The 17,452-nt window shown below is 47.5% G+C and overlaps 1 protein-coding gene across 1 annotated transcript in view; it reads right to left on the bottom strand.

Moving 5' to 3' along the window:
* Window positions 1–2,291: 2,291 nt before the first annotated feature.
* BLK (BLK proto-oncogene, Src family tyrosine kinase) overlaps window positions 2,292–17,452 on the bottom strand; it is a 51,923-nt gene continuing 36,762 nt past the window's right edge. The window contains exons 7-13 of the mRNA XM_014948380.1: window positions 14,554–14,703; window positions 10,674–10,826; window positions 9,803–9,982; window positions 9,142–9,218; window positions 5,847–5,997; window positions 3,463–3,594; window positions 2,292–3,092 (exon numbers count right to left, since the gene is read on the bottom strand). Coding sequence (XP_014803866.1) covers window positions 2,884–3,092; window positions 3,463–3,594; window positions 5,847–5,997; window positions 9,142–9,218; window positions 9,803–9,982; window positions 10,674–10,826; window positions 14,554–14,703 — 1,052 coding nt within the window. The 3' untranslated portion in view covers window positions 2,292–2,883. The remainder of the gene's footprint in view (window positions 3,093–3,462; window positions 3,595–5,846; window positions 5,998–9,141; window positions 9,219–9,802; window positions 9,983–10,673; window positions 10,827–14,553; window positions 14,704–17,452) is intronic.

The following is a 17,452-nucleotide window of genomic DNA, read 5'->3' as shown; positions in this document are numbered from 1 at the left end:
ACTGAGGTGCCTGGTGTATGTGCCCAGGATACAGACTGGAGCACAGGTCCTTTTCTCTCCAGCTGCCTGATTTCTGCTGTGGTAGAACTGTGGGTTCCATTTCACTGTGGTTTTGGTGGCTGCTGCATAAAACCGTGGCTGCTCGTGGGGCTCGTGGTCTCCCTCCATCCCCTGGAGAGACTCCAGTTGGCACAGCCTGCAGCCCCACTCCCCTACGCAGAGGAAGAGTTGCCAGTGACTTCTGCAATGGCTTCGTGGTGGAACCACACGTGACTATGCAACCTGGCGAGTGTCTACACCCCATCCATTTATCACTGACATGGCAAGGAACAAAATTCAAGAATTGTTTGTGCAGCGTGAACAAAAAAGGCTACGGTGGCCAGCGCAGAGGAAGCACAGCTTACAGTCTGCTTGTGTGTTCACCCTGGCCTCGGCCACGTGTTGCTATTGGCCATAAAAATATCCATTTCCTTTCTAAATTGAGCTACAATACTTGACTCTTTGGCCTTGGGTGATAAAGCAATGCAGAAGTGCTTACCAGACACCCTGTAACCCTTCTTCCTGGTTTGCTCCAGCACAAATGAGCCACAGTTTTCAATTCAATAAAATCTTTGCAGCCAAGGAGTCATAGATCTTTCTTTTTCATTTATTTGCAGCCTGTCATCTCATTGATAGAAATCTGTTTGTCTTGCATGGAGTTCCTGCTAAACATGAAAGACCAAGCTGGAGTTCAAGCAGGGAGACAGTTTTTTCAACTCAAGTGAAATTCTTGAATAAATGGCTAATAATTCCTTCTTGTTTAAAATTGGTTTTGTATATTTATAGCACATACATCTTGTCCCTTGAAGCTGTGAAACAAGTGGACCAAGACTGTTCCATCTTAAATTAGCTCTGGGACCTACTAGCACAAGAACCAGGAACCAGGTTGTGAAGATGGAGATGGGTGGATGAGGTTTGCTAATGATCTGCTGAGGAGATCTGTCTCACCATGTCCAGGCCCTGGCCACATGGCTGCTCCCCAGCCGTTCATGCTGAGTTGGAAGATGACTTCTGATGGCTCACAGAAATGCCTGGGAGGAAACTTCACCTTCCTCTACGAGGATTGAAGCTGCCCATGGGTCTGTTGTGGAAAACAAATGTGTTATGGGTAGGATAAGAAAAGAGCTTTGAGACACCAGAGATTGATTAACTTCCAGGTCTGGACATTTTGGTGGGGCAGAATCCCATCTCCTGAACACAGGTGTCTAATGCTCTTTTTCACACCTTGAGGTTTCATGCCCTGAGCTCCAGCTGAAGTCCTAGAGGGATGCAGGTCTCCCAAAGACCCCTATCCACAACTCTGGTGAAAATATCTTGGACATCCTAGGGTGTTCCCCACTAGATCTAGGATTTCTGAAGCTCTGTCATCTCAACTTGTTCCCTTCTTCCCTGGTCTGGGACACCTGTCTTCTGCTATTAAAGCCCCTTTCCCTCCTGAGGATGCAGGGAATGACATTTCTAAAATGTGCAAACAAACCATCTCGAGGTACTTTGGCTTCCTGTGAATGCTAAACCAGTCCATATGTGGACTTTCCCCCAGTTATGGCTCTGAAAAGGAGGGATAAACGGCACTTGAAGTCAGGCAAAGTGCTGTTCCCTTTGACACAAGCGGAGTCAACCACGGGAGACCACCCTGCAGCTTCATGTGGACATTTCCACCAGAGCTGTGGGTCAGAGATGCACCAGAGAGCAGAGAAAGAGCACCTGAACCCTCCTGGTACTGGGCACAGAGTGGGACCCATGGTGGGGGTGTTCAAGGAGGTGTTCCTCCTTGAGGTGTTCAAGGCTAGGTTGGATGGGGATTTGAGTAATCTGGTCTAGTGGGAGGGGTTGGAACTGGATGATCTTTAAGGTCCCTTCCAACCCAAACCATTCTGTCATTCTATGATGCTGGATCAGGAGCTTGTGCTCAGCGAAGCAGGGAGGGTATTTTTTTCATTTTGGGGATATTTTAATATTTAATTCCTCTCCCACCAGCTGGGTGGCAGGAGCTACCCAGATTTGCGGGGAAGGAGGGACATCTCGTGGCCACACCACGAACATCTCTCCTGTCTCCTTGCTCCAGGACCCCCTGTGCCCCCGGTTGGTGGGTGCACCCGGGCATCCCCCCCTCCCCGCCACAGGTACCACCCCGAGCTACCTGGGGAACCCCAGAACCTCTCCCCTTCTCCTCCATGGGCATGGAAAGCACAGAGGCCTGTTCTCCGGGGTCCGAATAAATAAATGGAAAATGGTCATATTCAGTACTTTATTATTGACTTGGGGGCCGGGGGGGAAGAGGCAGGGAGGTGGTGGCACCACCCGGAAAGATTCCTCCAGAGCTTGGGAACATTCCTCCAGAGCTTGGGAACCTGGTGTAGACCAAGGAGGTGCAGAGAGGACACATACCCAACCTTGCCCTTGGCATGAAAGGGTTTGTAGTATTGCAGGCAGTGGCATCAGAAGCAGGGGTAGATATTGTGTATCCCCCCCATGCCACCATCCCGGCCATAGTCCCCTCTTCTTGGGGCTGCAGTTGCAGGGCTGAGGGGCTTTTCTTTCTCTGGACAGGTCACGAAGGAGTCTGCTGTCCTTCATGGCAGAGGTGCTGCCTGCAAAGTGGATACAGACCTCCAAGGTGGATGGGGAAGGAGCCATACCAGCTCTCAGCCACCTCTTTTGTCTTTATGATAACCACAGAGCTGGCAGCATCTGCCTGCCTCATGTCCCTCTTCGTTCCCCATCTCCAAATGCATTGTGGTGGCACTCAGGAGGAAGGGAAAGGCCTGAAACAAGCCATCACCAGGCTGTGCAGGATGCATATTTCTTCCAGATGTGTCCCCCAGGTGCTGGTGGGACGGTGGCTTACTGCTGAGGTTCTGGCTCATATTGCTTCTCCGTGGCAGTGTAAAAGTCCTCGAGGACCGACTGCAGGTACTCGAAGGTCGGGCGCTCCTCAGGCTTGTTTCGCCAGCACTTGAGGATGATGTTGTAGAGTTCACCGGGGCACATGTCCGGGCAGGGCATGCGGTAGCCCCGCTCCAGGTTGCGAATCACCTCGGGGTTGGTCATCCCTGGAGGAAAACACAGCCCAACAGGAGTTTTTCAGCAACCTGGAGGTGAAGCTCAGTGGAGCTCCCATCCAGGCAGGGCTGAAGGGGCATGAAGGACCATGATACTGGGCCATATCTGGGCACCATCCCTTCCTCAAGGTTGTGCTCTCCCTTCCATCCCTCTGCCCCTTCCTTGACTCCCCTCTACAGGATTTTTTCCTAACAAAGGTATAACTGAGGCTCGTGGGAGCCTAGGAGAGGAAATCCAGCATGAAGAGATAGGGGTGTGTGTCTGGGCACACATGTACACGCTTGGATGTGGGTCTCCAAGCATAAAGCAGCTCTAGATGCTTTGAAGCTGACGCTCACTCACCCCGTATTTGCAACGTACCTGGGTAAGGGATCCGGCCATAGGTGATGATTTCTGTCAGGAGGATCCCGAAAGACCACACGTCAGATTTGATGGTGAAAACTCCAAAGTTAATGGCCTCTGGCGCCGTCCATTTGATTGGGAATTTGGCACCTGTCCGGAGGAAGCAAAGGGAAATAGCAGGTGAGGGTTCAGCTTCTCCCTCCTCTCCCATGGGCACGGGCAAGCAGTTCCCCAAAAACTGAGCCCTGGGTCCTGCAGGGTCTTCATCAGGGGTGTGTGATGAGAGTTATTGAAGGAATTATGCAGTTACAGAAATAAGGCCACAAGAAGGCAATTGCTGCCTATCTCATGCTTTTCTTGAAAGGTCATTTCTACCTGGCATCTCTTTGCCTCTCTTGGTTCTTTTCCCAGTGCAGACAAGTCTATTTCATCTTAAAAGACTTTTTATCATGTATATGCTTATAAACATTCATAGATACTGATACATGGAGGCCAAACAATGCAAAAAACTTAATGCATTGAGTGACTGAAAGGGGCTGTTTTTAGCAAAAGTGCATAAATGATACATCAAATATAAATTCTCTGTTTCTTCAAGCTGCGTATGTATATTAAAAAACAAAAATAAAGTCCCATTTTATTTCGTCCACCAAGATCTTGTTTCGCACTCTGTGGACAGCAATGGCTGTAGGATTACAATTTCACTTTAGCTAAGGCTAAAAAAGAGAACAAAACCCCAAAAACGCCTTGATGCGTAGGAGCTGAGCATATTCAAGAACTGCAGAGAAAACCACACTTTTATTTGTATATATCCTTTCAGGACTGAAAGCCCAAATGCAGTGTGTGAAATAAGTGCCTTTGTTCTTGCACATCACACTCTGACAAGTAGACTGACGGGGCTCGGAAATGCAATCTATGGAGTGAAAATTGTTCAAAGTAGATAGAGGGGCAGTTGGTATTTCAGATTAAAGCTGGCTGGAAAAATTGCTGATAGGAGCTGTTTTCCACTGGATATGTAGCCCCTTTGTGTATGTGAGCAGAATTATAGTGATTTCACCAAAACTTCTTGTAAGGATAAAAAAATGCCTTAAAAAATGCAGCAATCCCACAGTACCCCTTCATGACACTCCACAAATTACATTCGTGAGCTATTATTGCTTTGAAATAGTTTTTTCATGTTGGAATGGGTATAATTTGTATCATAAGGTGTTTTGGGGATGGCAAATGGAAAGAAAAGTTTCTTATCTTACAAGAAAAACGTATCTATTCAATTTCCATCCCCCAGAGCATTTTTATGGGAAATTTTAGCTTCCTCCCAACTCTAGAGGTGGACAGATTTCCAAAATCTGAAAATCTTCTGGTAAGTGCCACTTATGCTGGACTTAATTGCTTTACTCCTGCTTGTTTCCCTGATGCTCTGTAAAGTCTCCTTGCAATCTGAATGACATGATCTCATAATTGACCTCAAAGCACAGAGAAAAAGCTGCCACCAGAGGAATTTCCCTTAACCCTGTTTTTGTATGGCTGTAGACAGACCTCTGCATCAACCAAACCAGTTGTCACCTCTCATGGCCATGCTCTTCTGTCCACCACCAGTTCAGATACTCAGCCCCAGCAATGGGGTTGGCTTTGTAGGTGGAATCATAAGGAGATTTCACGTTAACATAGGGAATATTGGGGGGTTTATATCTTTTGGGGGGTTTTGGGGAAAGTTGTTTTGTTTTGTTTTGCTTTAGATGTTCAAGGTACTCTGTTCCCATAAGAAACCCCTGCCAAGTTGTCTCTGTGTTATTGAAAGGACCAGATCTGGTCTGGGCTTGGCTGGCCTGGGACATCTGGAAAATGCCTTTAGCCCCAGATTCATTCTCCCTCTGCCATCCCATGGTGTGGGGTGACCGAGTTACACTGCTATTTCCTTCCCTTCAGACTCTCCCTCTGCCATCCCATGGTGTGGGGTGACCAAGTTACACTGCTATTTCCTTCCTGGCTCACTGTGAACACGCAGGCACAGGCAGAAGTTTTCATTAGTAGAGGTCAAATTCCTCCAGCAGCACAACCTGGGATTCAGCAGGACTCCCCCAGGAGTTGGTCTAGATGATCTCTAGAGGTCCCTTCCAACTCTGACAATTCTGTGATGCTAAAATACTTTTTTTCCCATTTCTTTCTGCCAACCTCAGTTACTTTTTATTGTCCCCAAGTGCTGATCCCTCTCCTGGGACACCATTTTTGGCTCTCTTTTTTGTTCTGCCTGGGTGCTGATAAGGGCAGCACTGGGGGCTTTGGTGGTGCCCCATGCCTGGTCCCAGCCTAACCCTTGGAGACCCCGTATCTTGGCCCATCTGTGTCCAGGAGGGCTGGAGATAAGGGAAACATGTTGGTGAGGCAGTGCTGGGAACTACACCCACCTTCCTGTGCCAAGTATTCATTCTCGATGATCCTGGCCAGGCCAAAGTCAGCAATTTTGCAGCAGAGCGTCTCCGAGACGAGGATGTTGGCGGCTCTCAGGTCGCGGTGGATGGAGTTCATGCGCTCGATGTACGCCATTCCCTCTGCCACCTGGGAGAGGAGGAAGAGCCCATCTTCATCAGTCACCTCCCCATGACAACAAGAAGAGCTTGCCTGCATCTTACCCACCTTTATGAAAGCAAAGCATGTTCATAGGGTTGCCTCTACATACATGGACATACATACGTGCCGCGTCTCCGAGACGAGGATGTTGGCGGCTCTCAGGTCGCGGTGGATGGAGTTCATGCGCTCGATGTACGCCATTCCCTCTGCCACCTGGGAGAGGAGGAAGAGCCCATCTTCATCAGTCACCTCCCCATGACAACAAGAAGAGCTTGCCTGCATCTTACCCACCTTTATGAAAGCAAAGCATGTTCATAGAGGTGCCTCTACATACATGGACATACATACGTGCCCCATGGATGGATGGATGGACAGATAGTTCAACAGATGGAGAGATAAACAGGTAGATGGACACATAAATACATAAATAGATATTGCCCATGTAAATATGGATATATGCAGCTCTACCAGCATGCACTCGGCCTCCAAAAGCTTTAGGCGGCCAAGTGAAGCAGAACAGAAACATCACTCTCTGTTTTGCTCAGAAGCTACAGCTGTGAGTCGTGTCTGTAACAAGGCACAGAGAGTCAAAGCAAACCTGAAGCCACATCACTACTGGGCTCCCAGATTCTGCCACAAGACCCTCCCCTCTAGTTGGGATTTTAATCACAAATACTCCTGGTTAAATGCGTGAATTAAAAAAAGAAAAAAAAAAAAAAAAAGAGCTCCTCAGTCCCTCAGTCACAGTAGCAAAGTCCAGTTCTAGAACAACTAGATGTTCTTCAGCAACCTCCTCTGTTCTCCTTCACTGGTCTGCTTTGGGATGGGGAGGAGATCCCTCCACAGTAAAACTGAGACTGGTGTTTTCTGAGATATTGGCATTTTCTTTCCCTGTGCTGGATCCAGACTAGGACCCAGGACACAATACAGTGCCCCTCTGATATCTACAGGATGCAATGGAGCAGAAAACCCAGATATTCATAGAAATATGATGGGATAGAGAGGATGTCCCTGGACAAATCCTATGTCCTGAGCATGCGCTGACTTCTCCAAACCCCTCCAAACTTTACTTTGGGAGGTTCTTGCTCCCAATATTATCTTTCTCTGTTTAGGTCCTTGGAGCAGGGAGCAACCCTGGGGAGGTGCCCGGTGTGTGACGAGTCCCTGTAGATGACAGCAGCAATCTTTTATTGCTGGGTGCTGAGACATATAGGAAAAAAAAAAAGAGATTGCAAAGTTGCTCTATCAGTCGAGCCTCAGATTTGGGTTAGGCGTTTATCAGGAGGGCGAGTGGATGCACGCAACCCCTTGCTAATAATGGTTAGTGCATATTAAAGCTTTCATGTGCCTGTGGGTGAGGGCAGAGCAATTTTCCACTCCATACAGATTCACATCAGCATCTCGACTTACATGTGGTTTCAAACAGGATACTAACACATACTTTCCAATGCTGCATTTCTAACCTGTGTCAACACCCCTTCAGCGCAAGTGCTGTTTGCTGCAGTGGAAAATGGAAGAATTGATGTAATTTCCTGTCCTGATGTTAATGAGATAGTACCCGGCAGTGGGCCCGTCCCAGCCCAGCGTGCTTTGGAGCATGTACCCCCGAGACTGACCACAGGATCAAGCACATCGGCCCAGAGTTTTCTAATTTTAACTCCGATGGATGCTATTGGATCCAAAATTGCGCTCGAGAGGGTTGGGTGCCTGTTGGGCTGTGATGTCATCCCAACACCGCAGATGAACAGATAGCAAAATAGCTCGAGAGACTGCCCTTTTCTTCCTCCTCCTCCTCTGGGAGCTGCCGTGTTTGAATCCCTGCCCTGGGTGGTAGGAGGGATGAAAGCTGTCCTTCCGATCAACGCCCATGACTTGAGGGATACGAAAAATCCTTCTTATCTGAGGTCCTGAGGGTGGCTTGTGTGGGTTATGGTGTTGGTAGGGTGTGGGGGTTTGATCTGCGTTTGATAATCATAGAATCACAGAATCATAGAATGGTTTGGGTTGGAAGGGACCTTCAAGATCATCCAGTTCCAACCACCCCCACCATGGGCAGGGACACCTCCCACCAGACCAGGTTGCTCCAAACCCCCTCCAACCTTCCCTTGAACCCCTCCAGAGACAGGGCAGCCACAGCTTCTCTGGGCAACCTGGGTCAGGGTGTCACCACCTTCACAGCAGAGAATTTCTTCCTAATATCTCAATCTCCGCTCTTTCAGTGTCAAACCATTCTGCCTCATCCTATGGCTCTCCTCCTTGATCAAGAGCCCCTCTCCATCTCTCCTGTAGGCCCCCTTTAGGTACTGGAAGGCTGCTTTAAAGTCTCCCTGGAGCCTTCTCTTCTCCAAGCTCTTCTCCCAATCTGGTATTCCAATATTTCCAAAATTAGCCTAATTCTGCTCTGGGTGAGCCAAACTCTGTCAACAGCTGGCCTGGACCAAAGCGGAATGATTTTGCTAACCTCATCCTTCATGTAAAAATTCTTGCCAAGATGCTGCCGTGCCGGTTCTTGATTTACCCAATTTTGACCCATTTGAATTTAGATTCATTTCTGGACTAAAACATTATGGTGCAGCTGCAACTACTAACATTTACAGCCCAGGGATGCTTAGAAGGAAACAACCATGCAGAGGGAAAAGTTTGTTCTCATAGGGAGCAATATTCACGAATTTGAGGGTCAGAACACCCTTTAAGCCTAATCACGAGAAGGGAAGAACTGCTGAAAGCCAGCACGTCTCTACGCTGAAAGCCTCTTCATTGAGCTTTTTCTCTCTTTTTGGTAAAAAGAGACGCAAAATTATTTTCTGCTCAGCAATCCAGAAAAAAAAAAAAGCACAAAACCACCAAAATAAAACAAAACAGAACATACCCAAAAACCCAAAAACCAAACCCCAGCTCTCTAGCATGGCACTAAGTCCCCCAGAGGCTGTCCTGAGGCCAGCAGAGCATTGCTGAGCTGACATGCACATCAACACGAGAGGGCTGAGAGAGAAACCCTGAGAGAGCACACCAGGAGGTGCTGTTCTTCTCCACAAAATCAACGCTCTGACAGAATTCAGACTCGCCAGCATTTCACCGAGGCAATAACAAATCACGGTCTCGAGCCTGTTTCCCAGGGGGGTGTTCACTCACCTGAGCAGACATATCAATGAGTTTGGGGAGATTCAGCTGGCTTCCTTCTTCTGTCTTCAAATAATCCAGCAAACACCCTGTAAAAGAGGAGAGATTTCTGTAACACTCCTCTATAAGCCTATATGCTTGTTTTCCCCGGTGTTTCTCGGAATATGTGCAACAGATCTGCCTGCATCCTTGAGAAAATCCGAGAAACCACAATGGGTGTTGGCTGGAGCATCTTCCATTAGGAAAATTCCCAAACACAGTCCTTTTTTTGGGGCTCTATTTCACACAGACTTTTTGCAAACTGCTGGGCATTCATTGCTCAAAGACTTATGGAGAAGAGGGGCAAAATAAAGAACAATTTCACCATGAGGGGTGTAAAAAGCTGAAACAAAATTCCAGTAGGGACAGTGGAGGTGAGAACTTTAAATACTCTTCTAATGAAGCATCACCATGTTGTGAAGTATCTTATGAAATATGAAACCACAAGAGGCAGAATTTAATCACCCAGAAGGTCCGTTCCAGTACTAGAAACAAACTTGTGGATCATTTAGTCCTTTTGCTTACAGATTTGGTACAGTGGCCTCCTCTCCACCCCCATTATGATGGGAGCAGCCGCCATCTCGTTGACCTAATTTTGCAGAAACCCAACAAAACATCCAATGAGGCTCTTTACCATTGGCCATGTACTCTGTCACGATGTAGATAGGCTGCTTTGTGACTACTGCATACAGCCGGACCAGTTTGTTATGCTGGAGCCTCTTCATCAAGTTTGCCTCTGCCAAGAAGGCATCAGGATCCATGCTGCCCTCCTTCATGGTCTTCACAGCCACCTTGATGTTGTTCTTGTAGTAGCCTGCAGAGAGATAAGGATGCATTGAGAAATTTTGGCCTCTCTACAGGCTCTATCAAGCCATGCAATAAAGAGCAGAAGAGCTTGTGGATGAAGGAGCAGAAAAAACACAGCAGCAACTCTCAATCTCCCAACAAGAAATAAATGGAAAATCTCAGTGCCAGTGGACTCTGGGAAACCAGTTGGTGTAAGAGGAGAAAATCTCGGTGCCAGTGGACTCTGGGAAACCAGTTGGTGTAAGAGGAGAAGGCAGAAACACAGCACAACTGTCAACCCATGGGGCTTCATCTGGGATCATTCCTGCTCTGGGTGGTGGGCACCCATATGATGACCCCCATCCTCATGCAGTACTCCCAGCCTTGCAAGAGTTTTTCTGGGTGAAACCCCTGGGACCTCCCACCAGCTGGGTTCTCGAACAACCCAAATACCATCAAAAGAGCCAGGATGCTGCAGTCAGGATGTCGACTCAGTCTGGTCCTGTCCACAATGGCAATTTCCAAAACAACAAGTAACCACAAAGAGGACAGCAAAGGAAGCTGAGCTCACCCCATTTCCTCTCCTGCTGATTAGCAGTGGACAGGAAGGCATAAAGGATTCAGATCTGGGTCATAAAGTGGAACAGGGAAGCAGAAAAAGTGGGATAAAGTCACCCAGGTGACACTATTTCTGGAGCAGAGGGGGGAATTATACTTACCCATCCACACTTCCCCAAACTGCCCACTGCCAAGTTTCTTCACAAGCTTCAAAGACTCCCGAGGGATCTCCCATTCATCCTGTGCCCAGGGTCTCTGGGGAACCAGGGATATGCAGGGTACCGTGAGCCGCTGGCAGAGGCCATCCCCTTTCTCTGTGTGAGAACGAAGCACAGGACAGTTCAATGGGGTGGCAGAGCTAACCTCCTCCTCCTCCATCTACACGTGCCAGGAAAAGGTTGTCAACCCATGGGAAACCTCCACAACCACACAAATGTTTCAGCTGCGGGGATCAAGCACCCAAAATAGACTCAGTGAAAGGACAAAGCTCAAAAGGAGTCATAGATGAGAAAGTTTTCCTGCCCCACAAGTCCAAAACCTGCTTCCCAAGCATCCCTTCAACATTCATATCTCTCCTTTCCTTATGGAGGACCTTCCCTGGTTATAGAGCTGTGAGCAGAGCTCACCTTCACAATGTCCTAGGATGAAAGATAGGACATGGTGCCCAAGTTCTGCTTGGAGAAGCACACCTTGCCCATGAGAGAGGTTGGAGTGATGGTGGTGGCCAGTAAGCCTGTCCTCCCTCTGTCTCCATACCCCCCTTTTGCCAGGAGACAAACCCATAAAGGAAGGCAAACAACTTACGGCTGTAATGATGTATTAGCTCTGGCAGGCTGGAGAAAGTCATCCTGGGGGAGATGTAATACCCCCCGCCATCTAAGGACCGGATCCTGTAGTGTTTGATGATGTCCCCGTGAGCAGCATCACTGTCTCTCACAGACAAGGATGGAGGACCTTCCCTGGTTATAGAGCTGTGAGCAGAGCTCACCTTCACAATGTCCTAGGATGAAAGATAGGACATGGTGCCCAAGTTCTGCTTGGAGAAGCACACCTTGCCCATGAGAGAGGTTGGAGTGATGGTGGTGGCCAGTAAGCCTGTCCTCCCTCTGTCTACATGCCCACCTTCTGCCAGGAGACAAACCCATAAAGGAAGGCAAACAACTTACGGCTGTAATGATGTATTAGCTCTGGCAGGCTGGAGAAAGTCATCCTGGGGGAGATGTAATACCCCCCGCCATCTAAGGACCGGATCCTGTAGTGTTTGATGATGTCCCCGTGAGCAGCATCGCTGTCTCTCACAGACAAGGAATAGGCACCTGGAAAATGAGCAGAAGAGGGAGCTTTGAGGACAGACAAGGACTCTTTGCCAGTGGCTTCAGACACCTCTCCCAGCCCTTCTGATGCCTTCACAGGGCAAGTACCATGAGGCTGCAAAGCTACAAATTTCCCTCTCTCTAAGAGGAGTGGAGATGTCAAAGGTTCATCAGAGCTTAACTGGGCTTTTCAAGGCTTGGTTGAGTAAAACCTGCCTATACCATGGCCAACAGCCCCAAGGAAGCAATATGGCAATCAATAGCACATCTCCAGCCAGAGCAATCAGACACTCCTTAGGTCATGAAGGTCTTCTCACCGGTCTACATCACCCATCTGAGCTCTCTCAATCCCACCACCTCATCTGGACAAGACAAATGAGAACAGCCTCACCAGTTTGTACAAAGTCAGGACGGACAAGAAGCTAAACCACCCCACCAGAACTACCAGAATTTCAGTTAGTGGGAGAGATAAAGCCGAGAGATATGTATCCCTTCTCAGGATTATCCAAGGTCCACATCCCTGTTATCCCCTATAACCCTTGTACCAAGGTCAGTGGTTCAGCTGGGAGTACAGAAGGTGGGGGTCAGGCGAATTGTCTTGATCAGCCATAAACCTGTGACTATGACTAAACCAAATCTAGATTCACATCTAGATTCAGGTGTCTTTTGACCTCAAGGGAGCTACTCAACGATCTACTGCTCCAACCTGCTGTTGTCTCTTTATAGTGGGTTTGTAATCTAAACCGTGGGGTTGGTTGTTTTGTGCACAAAAACATCACTAGATGTTGCTACAGAGCAGCAACTTCCAGCCTATGTCAGTGTAAATTTCAATACAGCTTAGAATTTTTTCTTTTCCCCCCTTTTGTCTGGATCACATTTCTGGAGTAAATTGTTACAAGCCTGCTGGGCTGTGAAAAGTCTAATACGTCACCCGGGTTGATAGGCTGCCCTTTTTTAATGCTCGAAAAGGCAGAGCTATATATGTTAAAAAAGCATGAATCTGTCATGTAGGATCATAAGCAGAAGTGAGGCCTTCCACAGTGACTCTGAAACCCCAAATCCCACACGCCAGGGGAGTTTACCAACATCTAACACTCACTGGCTGGTGTTTCTCCATCGCAGCACCAGCAGTTCCCCTACGCTGGGGCTGGAAACCATTTGCATTCTTAAAAAGTGACAAAAGAAACCCACCTCTGTGCATATTTGCTGGGTTGCAGTGATTATAAGTTTTTACAAACAGAATTTGGGAGACTCTGAGGTTTTTCTAAGTGCTAGCAGTCGTTTTGGGGGGACTCGCTTTCTGCAGAGACCAGACTCTGAGGTCTGGTGACATATATCAGTAAAGGTGAGAACAGAAGCAAAAGCTGGAGGGATAGGAGCTCCATAACCCTGTGTTAGGGTGCTGTCACCAAAGCCAGCCACCAATGAGGCTGTGAACTTCTCACTCGGGAACCACAATGTTTTCTGATTTCCTGATTCCCTCTGCAATCGATGCCTTTGCACATTTTAGGTTTCTCCTTCTATGGTGAGGTTGGGAGTCAGATACAAGAGCCTTTTTACACTAGAGCACCTTGGGCATGTTGAAGAATATTTGCTAACAACTGCCTCAGCGTTTTATTTCCTGCATGGACACCTAAGAATGCATGAAACCCTCAATCAAAAAACATAATAGAACAGCAGGATGGTTGTACACTCTCCACTTTGGGGGTCTACTGAAATCCCCTGGGGTTTGATCAGTGCTCCCCGCAGTGCTCCTCAGTAACACGAGGTGGGAAACAGGAGAAAAAAGTAAAGTTATCAGAAAGTAAGAACTTAACTATAGCCTAAAGGGACAAAATATCCCAGAGCTTTGTTTTCCATGCAACCAGTCAATCAGCCTTGTTGCACGACTAAGGATGTGTCCATGTAGCAAACCTGACCACTCTCCCTGTGTGGATGCCCTTCATGGGAGGGTGATCAGCACATTTCCTAAAGAGCAAGTCCCAGGTGAAATTATTTGTTCCAAACAGTGTCCAGTTAGGGCATAGTTAAATAAGGACAGGGTGGTGGACTTGGCAGTGCTAGGTTAAGGGTTGGACTTGACGATATTAAAGGTCTTTTCCAACCTATATGATTTTATGACTCTATAATGTTCATGGAAGACCTGCTGGTTTAAATGCAAATACTGGAAGCACAGAACCTCAGTATGGTGGGATCCTTCTCAACAGAGAATGCTCTTCTGAGACTCTTTCTTTTGCCATGAGTGTCAGGCACAAAACACACTGGCTCTATGAGTCCTGTCACTGAACATCTGAGGACATCCCTGAAGCATATTCAACAGGGCAACAAAAAACTCAAGGGAAGGGCAAAGGAATGGCTCAGTTCTGCCATCCATGTCTCAGTGACCAAAGATCACCACACAGCTAAGGATGTCTTTCCCAGGGAGTGATCTTTGGTCCCTGCTGGGTGCAGAGAGGTGTTGTGAAGGTTTGTGTCCACAGTGCTCACCACAAGTCCTACTGGAGTTTATAATCAGCCACACTCACGCTCCCTATTGCTTGGCCCCAGCACCTTCACAATGTCCTAGGATGAAAGATAGGACATGGTGCCCAAGTTCTGCTTGGAGAAGCACACCTTGCCCATGAGAGAGGTTGGAGTGATGGTGGTGGCCAGTAAGCCTGTCCTCCCTCTGTCTACATGCCCACCTTCTGCCAGGAGACAAACCCATAAAGGAAGGCAAACAACTTACGGCTGTAATGATGTATTAGCTCTGGCAGGCTGGAGAAAGTCATCCTGGGGGAGATGTAATACCCCCCGCCATCTAAGGACCGGATCCTGTAGTGTTTGATGATGTCCCCGTGAGCAGCATCGCTGTCTCTCACAGACAAGGAATAGGCACCTGGAAAATGAGCAGAAGAGGGAGCTTTGAGGACAGACAAGGACTCTTTGCCAGTGGCTTCAGACACCTCTCCCAGCCCTTCTGATGCCTTCACAGGGCAAGTACCATGAGGCTGCAAAGCTACAAATTTCCCTCTCTCTAAGAGGAGTGGAGATGTCAAAGGTTCATCAGAGCTTAACTGGGCTTTTCAAGGCTTGGTTGAGTAAGACCTGCCTATACCATGGCCAACAGCCCCAAGGAAGCAATATGGCAATCAATAGCACATCTCCAGCCAGAGCAATCAGACACTCCTTAGGTCATGAAGGTCTTCTCACCGGTCTACATCACCCATCTGAGCTCTCTCAATCCCACCACCTCATCTGGACAAGACAAATGAGAACAGCCTCACCAGTTTGTACAAAGTCAGGACGGACAAGAAGCTAAACCACCCCACCAGAACTACCAGAATTTCAGTTAGTGGGAGAGATAAAGCCGAGAGATATGTATCCCTTCTCAGGATTATCCAAGGTCCACATCCCTGTTATCCCCTATAACCCTTGTACCAAGGTCAGTGGTCCAGCTGGGAGTACAGAAGGGGGGCGTCAGGAGAATTGTCTTGATCATGTGACTGTGACTAAACAAAATCTAGATTCACATCTAGATTCAGGTGTCTTTTGACCTCAAGGGAGCTACTCAACGATCTACTGCTCCAACCTGCTGTTGTCTCTTTATAGTGGGTTTGTAATCTAAACCGTGGGGTTGGTTGTTTTGTGCACAAAAACATCACTAGATGTTGCTACAGAGCAGCAACTTCCAGCCTATGTCAGTGTAAATTTCAATACAGCTTAGAATTTTTTCTTTTCCCCCCTTTTGTCTGGATCACATTTCTGGAGTAAATTGTTACAAGCCTGCTGGGCTGTGAAAAGTCTAATACGTCACCCGGGTTGATAGGCTGCCCTTTTTTAATGCTCGAAAAGGCAGAGCTATATATGTTAAAAAAGCATGAATCTGTCATGTAGGATCATAAGCAGAAGTGAGGCCTTCCACAGTGACTCTGAAACCCCAAATCCCACACGCCAGGGGAGTTTACCAACATCTAACACTCACTGGCTGGTGTTTCTCCATCGCAGCACCAGCAGTTCCCCTACGCTGGGGCTGGAAACCATTTGCATTCTTAAAAAGTGACAAAAGAAACCCACCTCTGTGCATATTTGCTGGGTTGCAGTGATTATAAGTTTTTACAAACAGAATTTGGGAGACTCTGAGGTTTTTCTAAGTGCTAGCAGTCGTTTTGGGGGGACTCGCTTTCTGCAGAGACCAGACTCTGAGGTCTGGTGACATATATCAGTAAAGGTGAGAACAGAAGCAAAAGCTGGAGGGATAGGAGCTCCATAACCCTGTGTTAGGGTGCTGTCACCAAAGCCAGCCACCAATGAGGCTGTGAACTTCTCACTCGGGAACCACAATGTTTTCTGATTTCCTGATTCCCTCTGCAATCGATGCCTTTGCACATTTTAGGTTTCTCCTTCTATGGTGAGGTTGGGAGTCAGATACAAGAGCCTTTTTACACTAGAGCACCTTGGGCATGTTGAAGAATATTTGCTAACAACTGCCTCAGCGTTTTATTTCCTGCATGGACACCTAAGAATGCATGAAACCCTCAATCAAAAAACATAATAGAACAGCAGGATGGTTGTACACTCTCCACTTTGGGGGTCTACTGAAATCCCCTGGGGTTTGATCAGTGCTCCCCGCAGTGCTCCTCAGTAACACGAGGTGGGAAACAGGAGAAAAAAGTAAAGTTATCAGAAAGTAAGAACTTAACTATAGCCTAAAGGGACAAAATATCCCAGAGCTTTGTTTTCCATGCAACAAAGTCAATCAGCCTTGTTGTACAACTAAGGATGTGTCCATGTAGCAAACCTGACCAGATACTCTCCCTGTGTGGATGCCCTTCATGGGAGGGTGATCAGCACATTTCCTAAAGAGCAAGTCCCAGGTGAAATTATTTGTTCCAAACAGTGTCCAGTTAGGGCATAGTTAAATAAGGACAGGGTGGTGGACTTGGCAGTGCTAGGTTAAGGGTTGGACTTGACGATATTAAAGGTCTTTTCCAACCTATATGATTTTATGACTCTATAATGTTCATGGAAGACCTGCTGGTTTAAATGCAAATACTGGAAGCACAGAACCTCAGTATGGTGGGATCCTTCTCAACAGAGAATGCTCTTCTGAGACTCTTTCTTTTGCCATGAGTGTCAGGCACAAAACACACTGGCTCTATGAGTCCTGTCACTGAACATCTGAGGACATCCCTGAAGCATATTCAACAGGGCAACAAAAAACTCAAGGGAAGGGCAAAGGAATGGCTCAGTTCTGCCATCCATGTCTCAGTGACCAAAGATCACCACACAGCTAAGGATGTCTTTCCCAGGGAGTGATCTTTGGTCCCTGCTGGGTGCAGAGAGGTGTTGTGAAGGTTTGTGTCCACAGTGCTCACCACAAGTCCTACTGGAGTTTATAATCAGCCACATTCATGCTGCCTATTGCTTGGCCCCAGACCTCCTCTGGCTCCTCTGTGGTACCTATGTGGCACTAAGTTAATAATAACAATAACAACAATAACAATAATAATGATAATGGTAATAATAAGAAGAAGAATTAGAAACGTTAGAAGAATTAGAAGAATAAGAAGAGGAAGAAGAAGAACAAGAAGGAGAAGAAGAATTAGTATTTTTTCATATTGTTGTTGAGGATGATGGTGATGCTA

This window comes from Calidris pugnax, unplaced genomic scaffold, assembly GCF_001431845.1.
Source record: "Calidris pugnax isolate Ruff unplaced genomic scaffold, ASM143184v1 scaffold140, whole genome shotgun sequence".
Taxonomy (NCBI): domain Eukaryota; kingdom Metazoa; phylum Chordata; class Aves; order Charadriiformes; family Scolopacidae; genus Calidris; species Calidris pugnax.
This window is presented reverse-complemented; position numbering and strand designations above follow the sequence as displayed.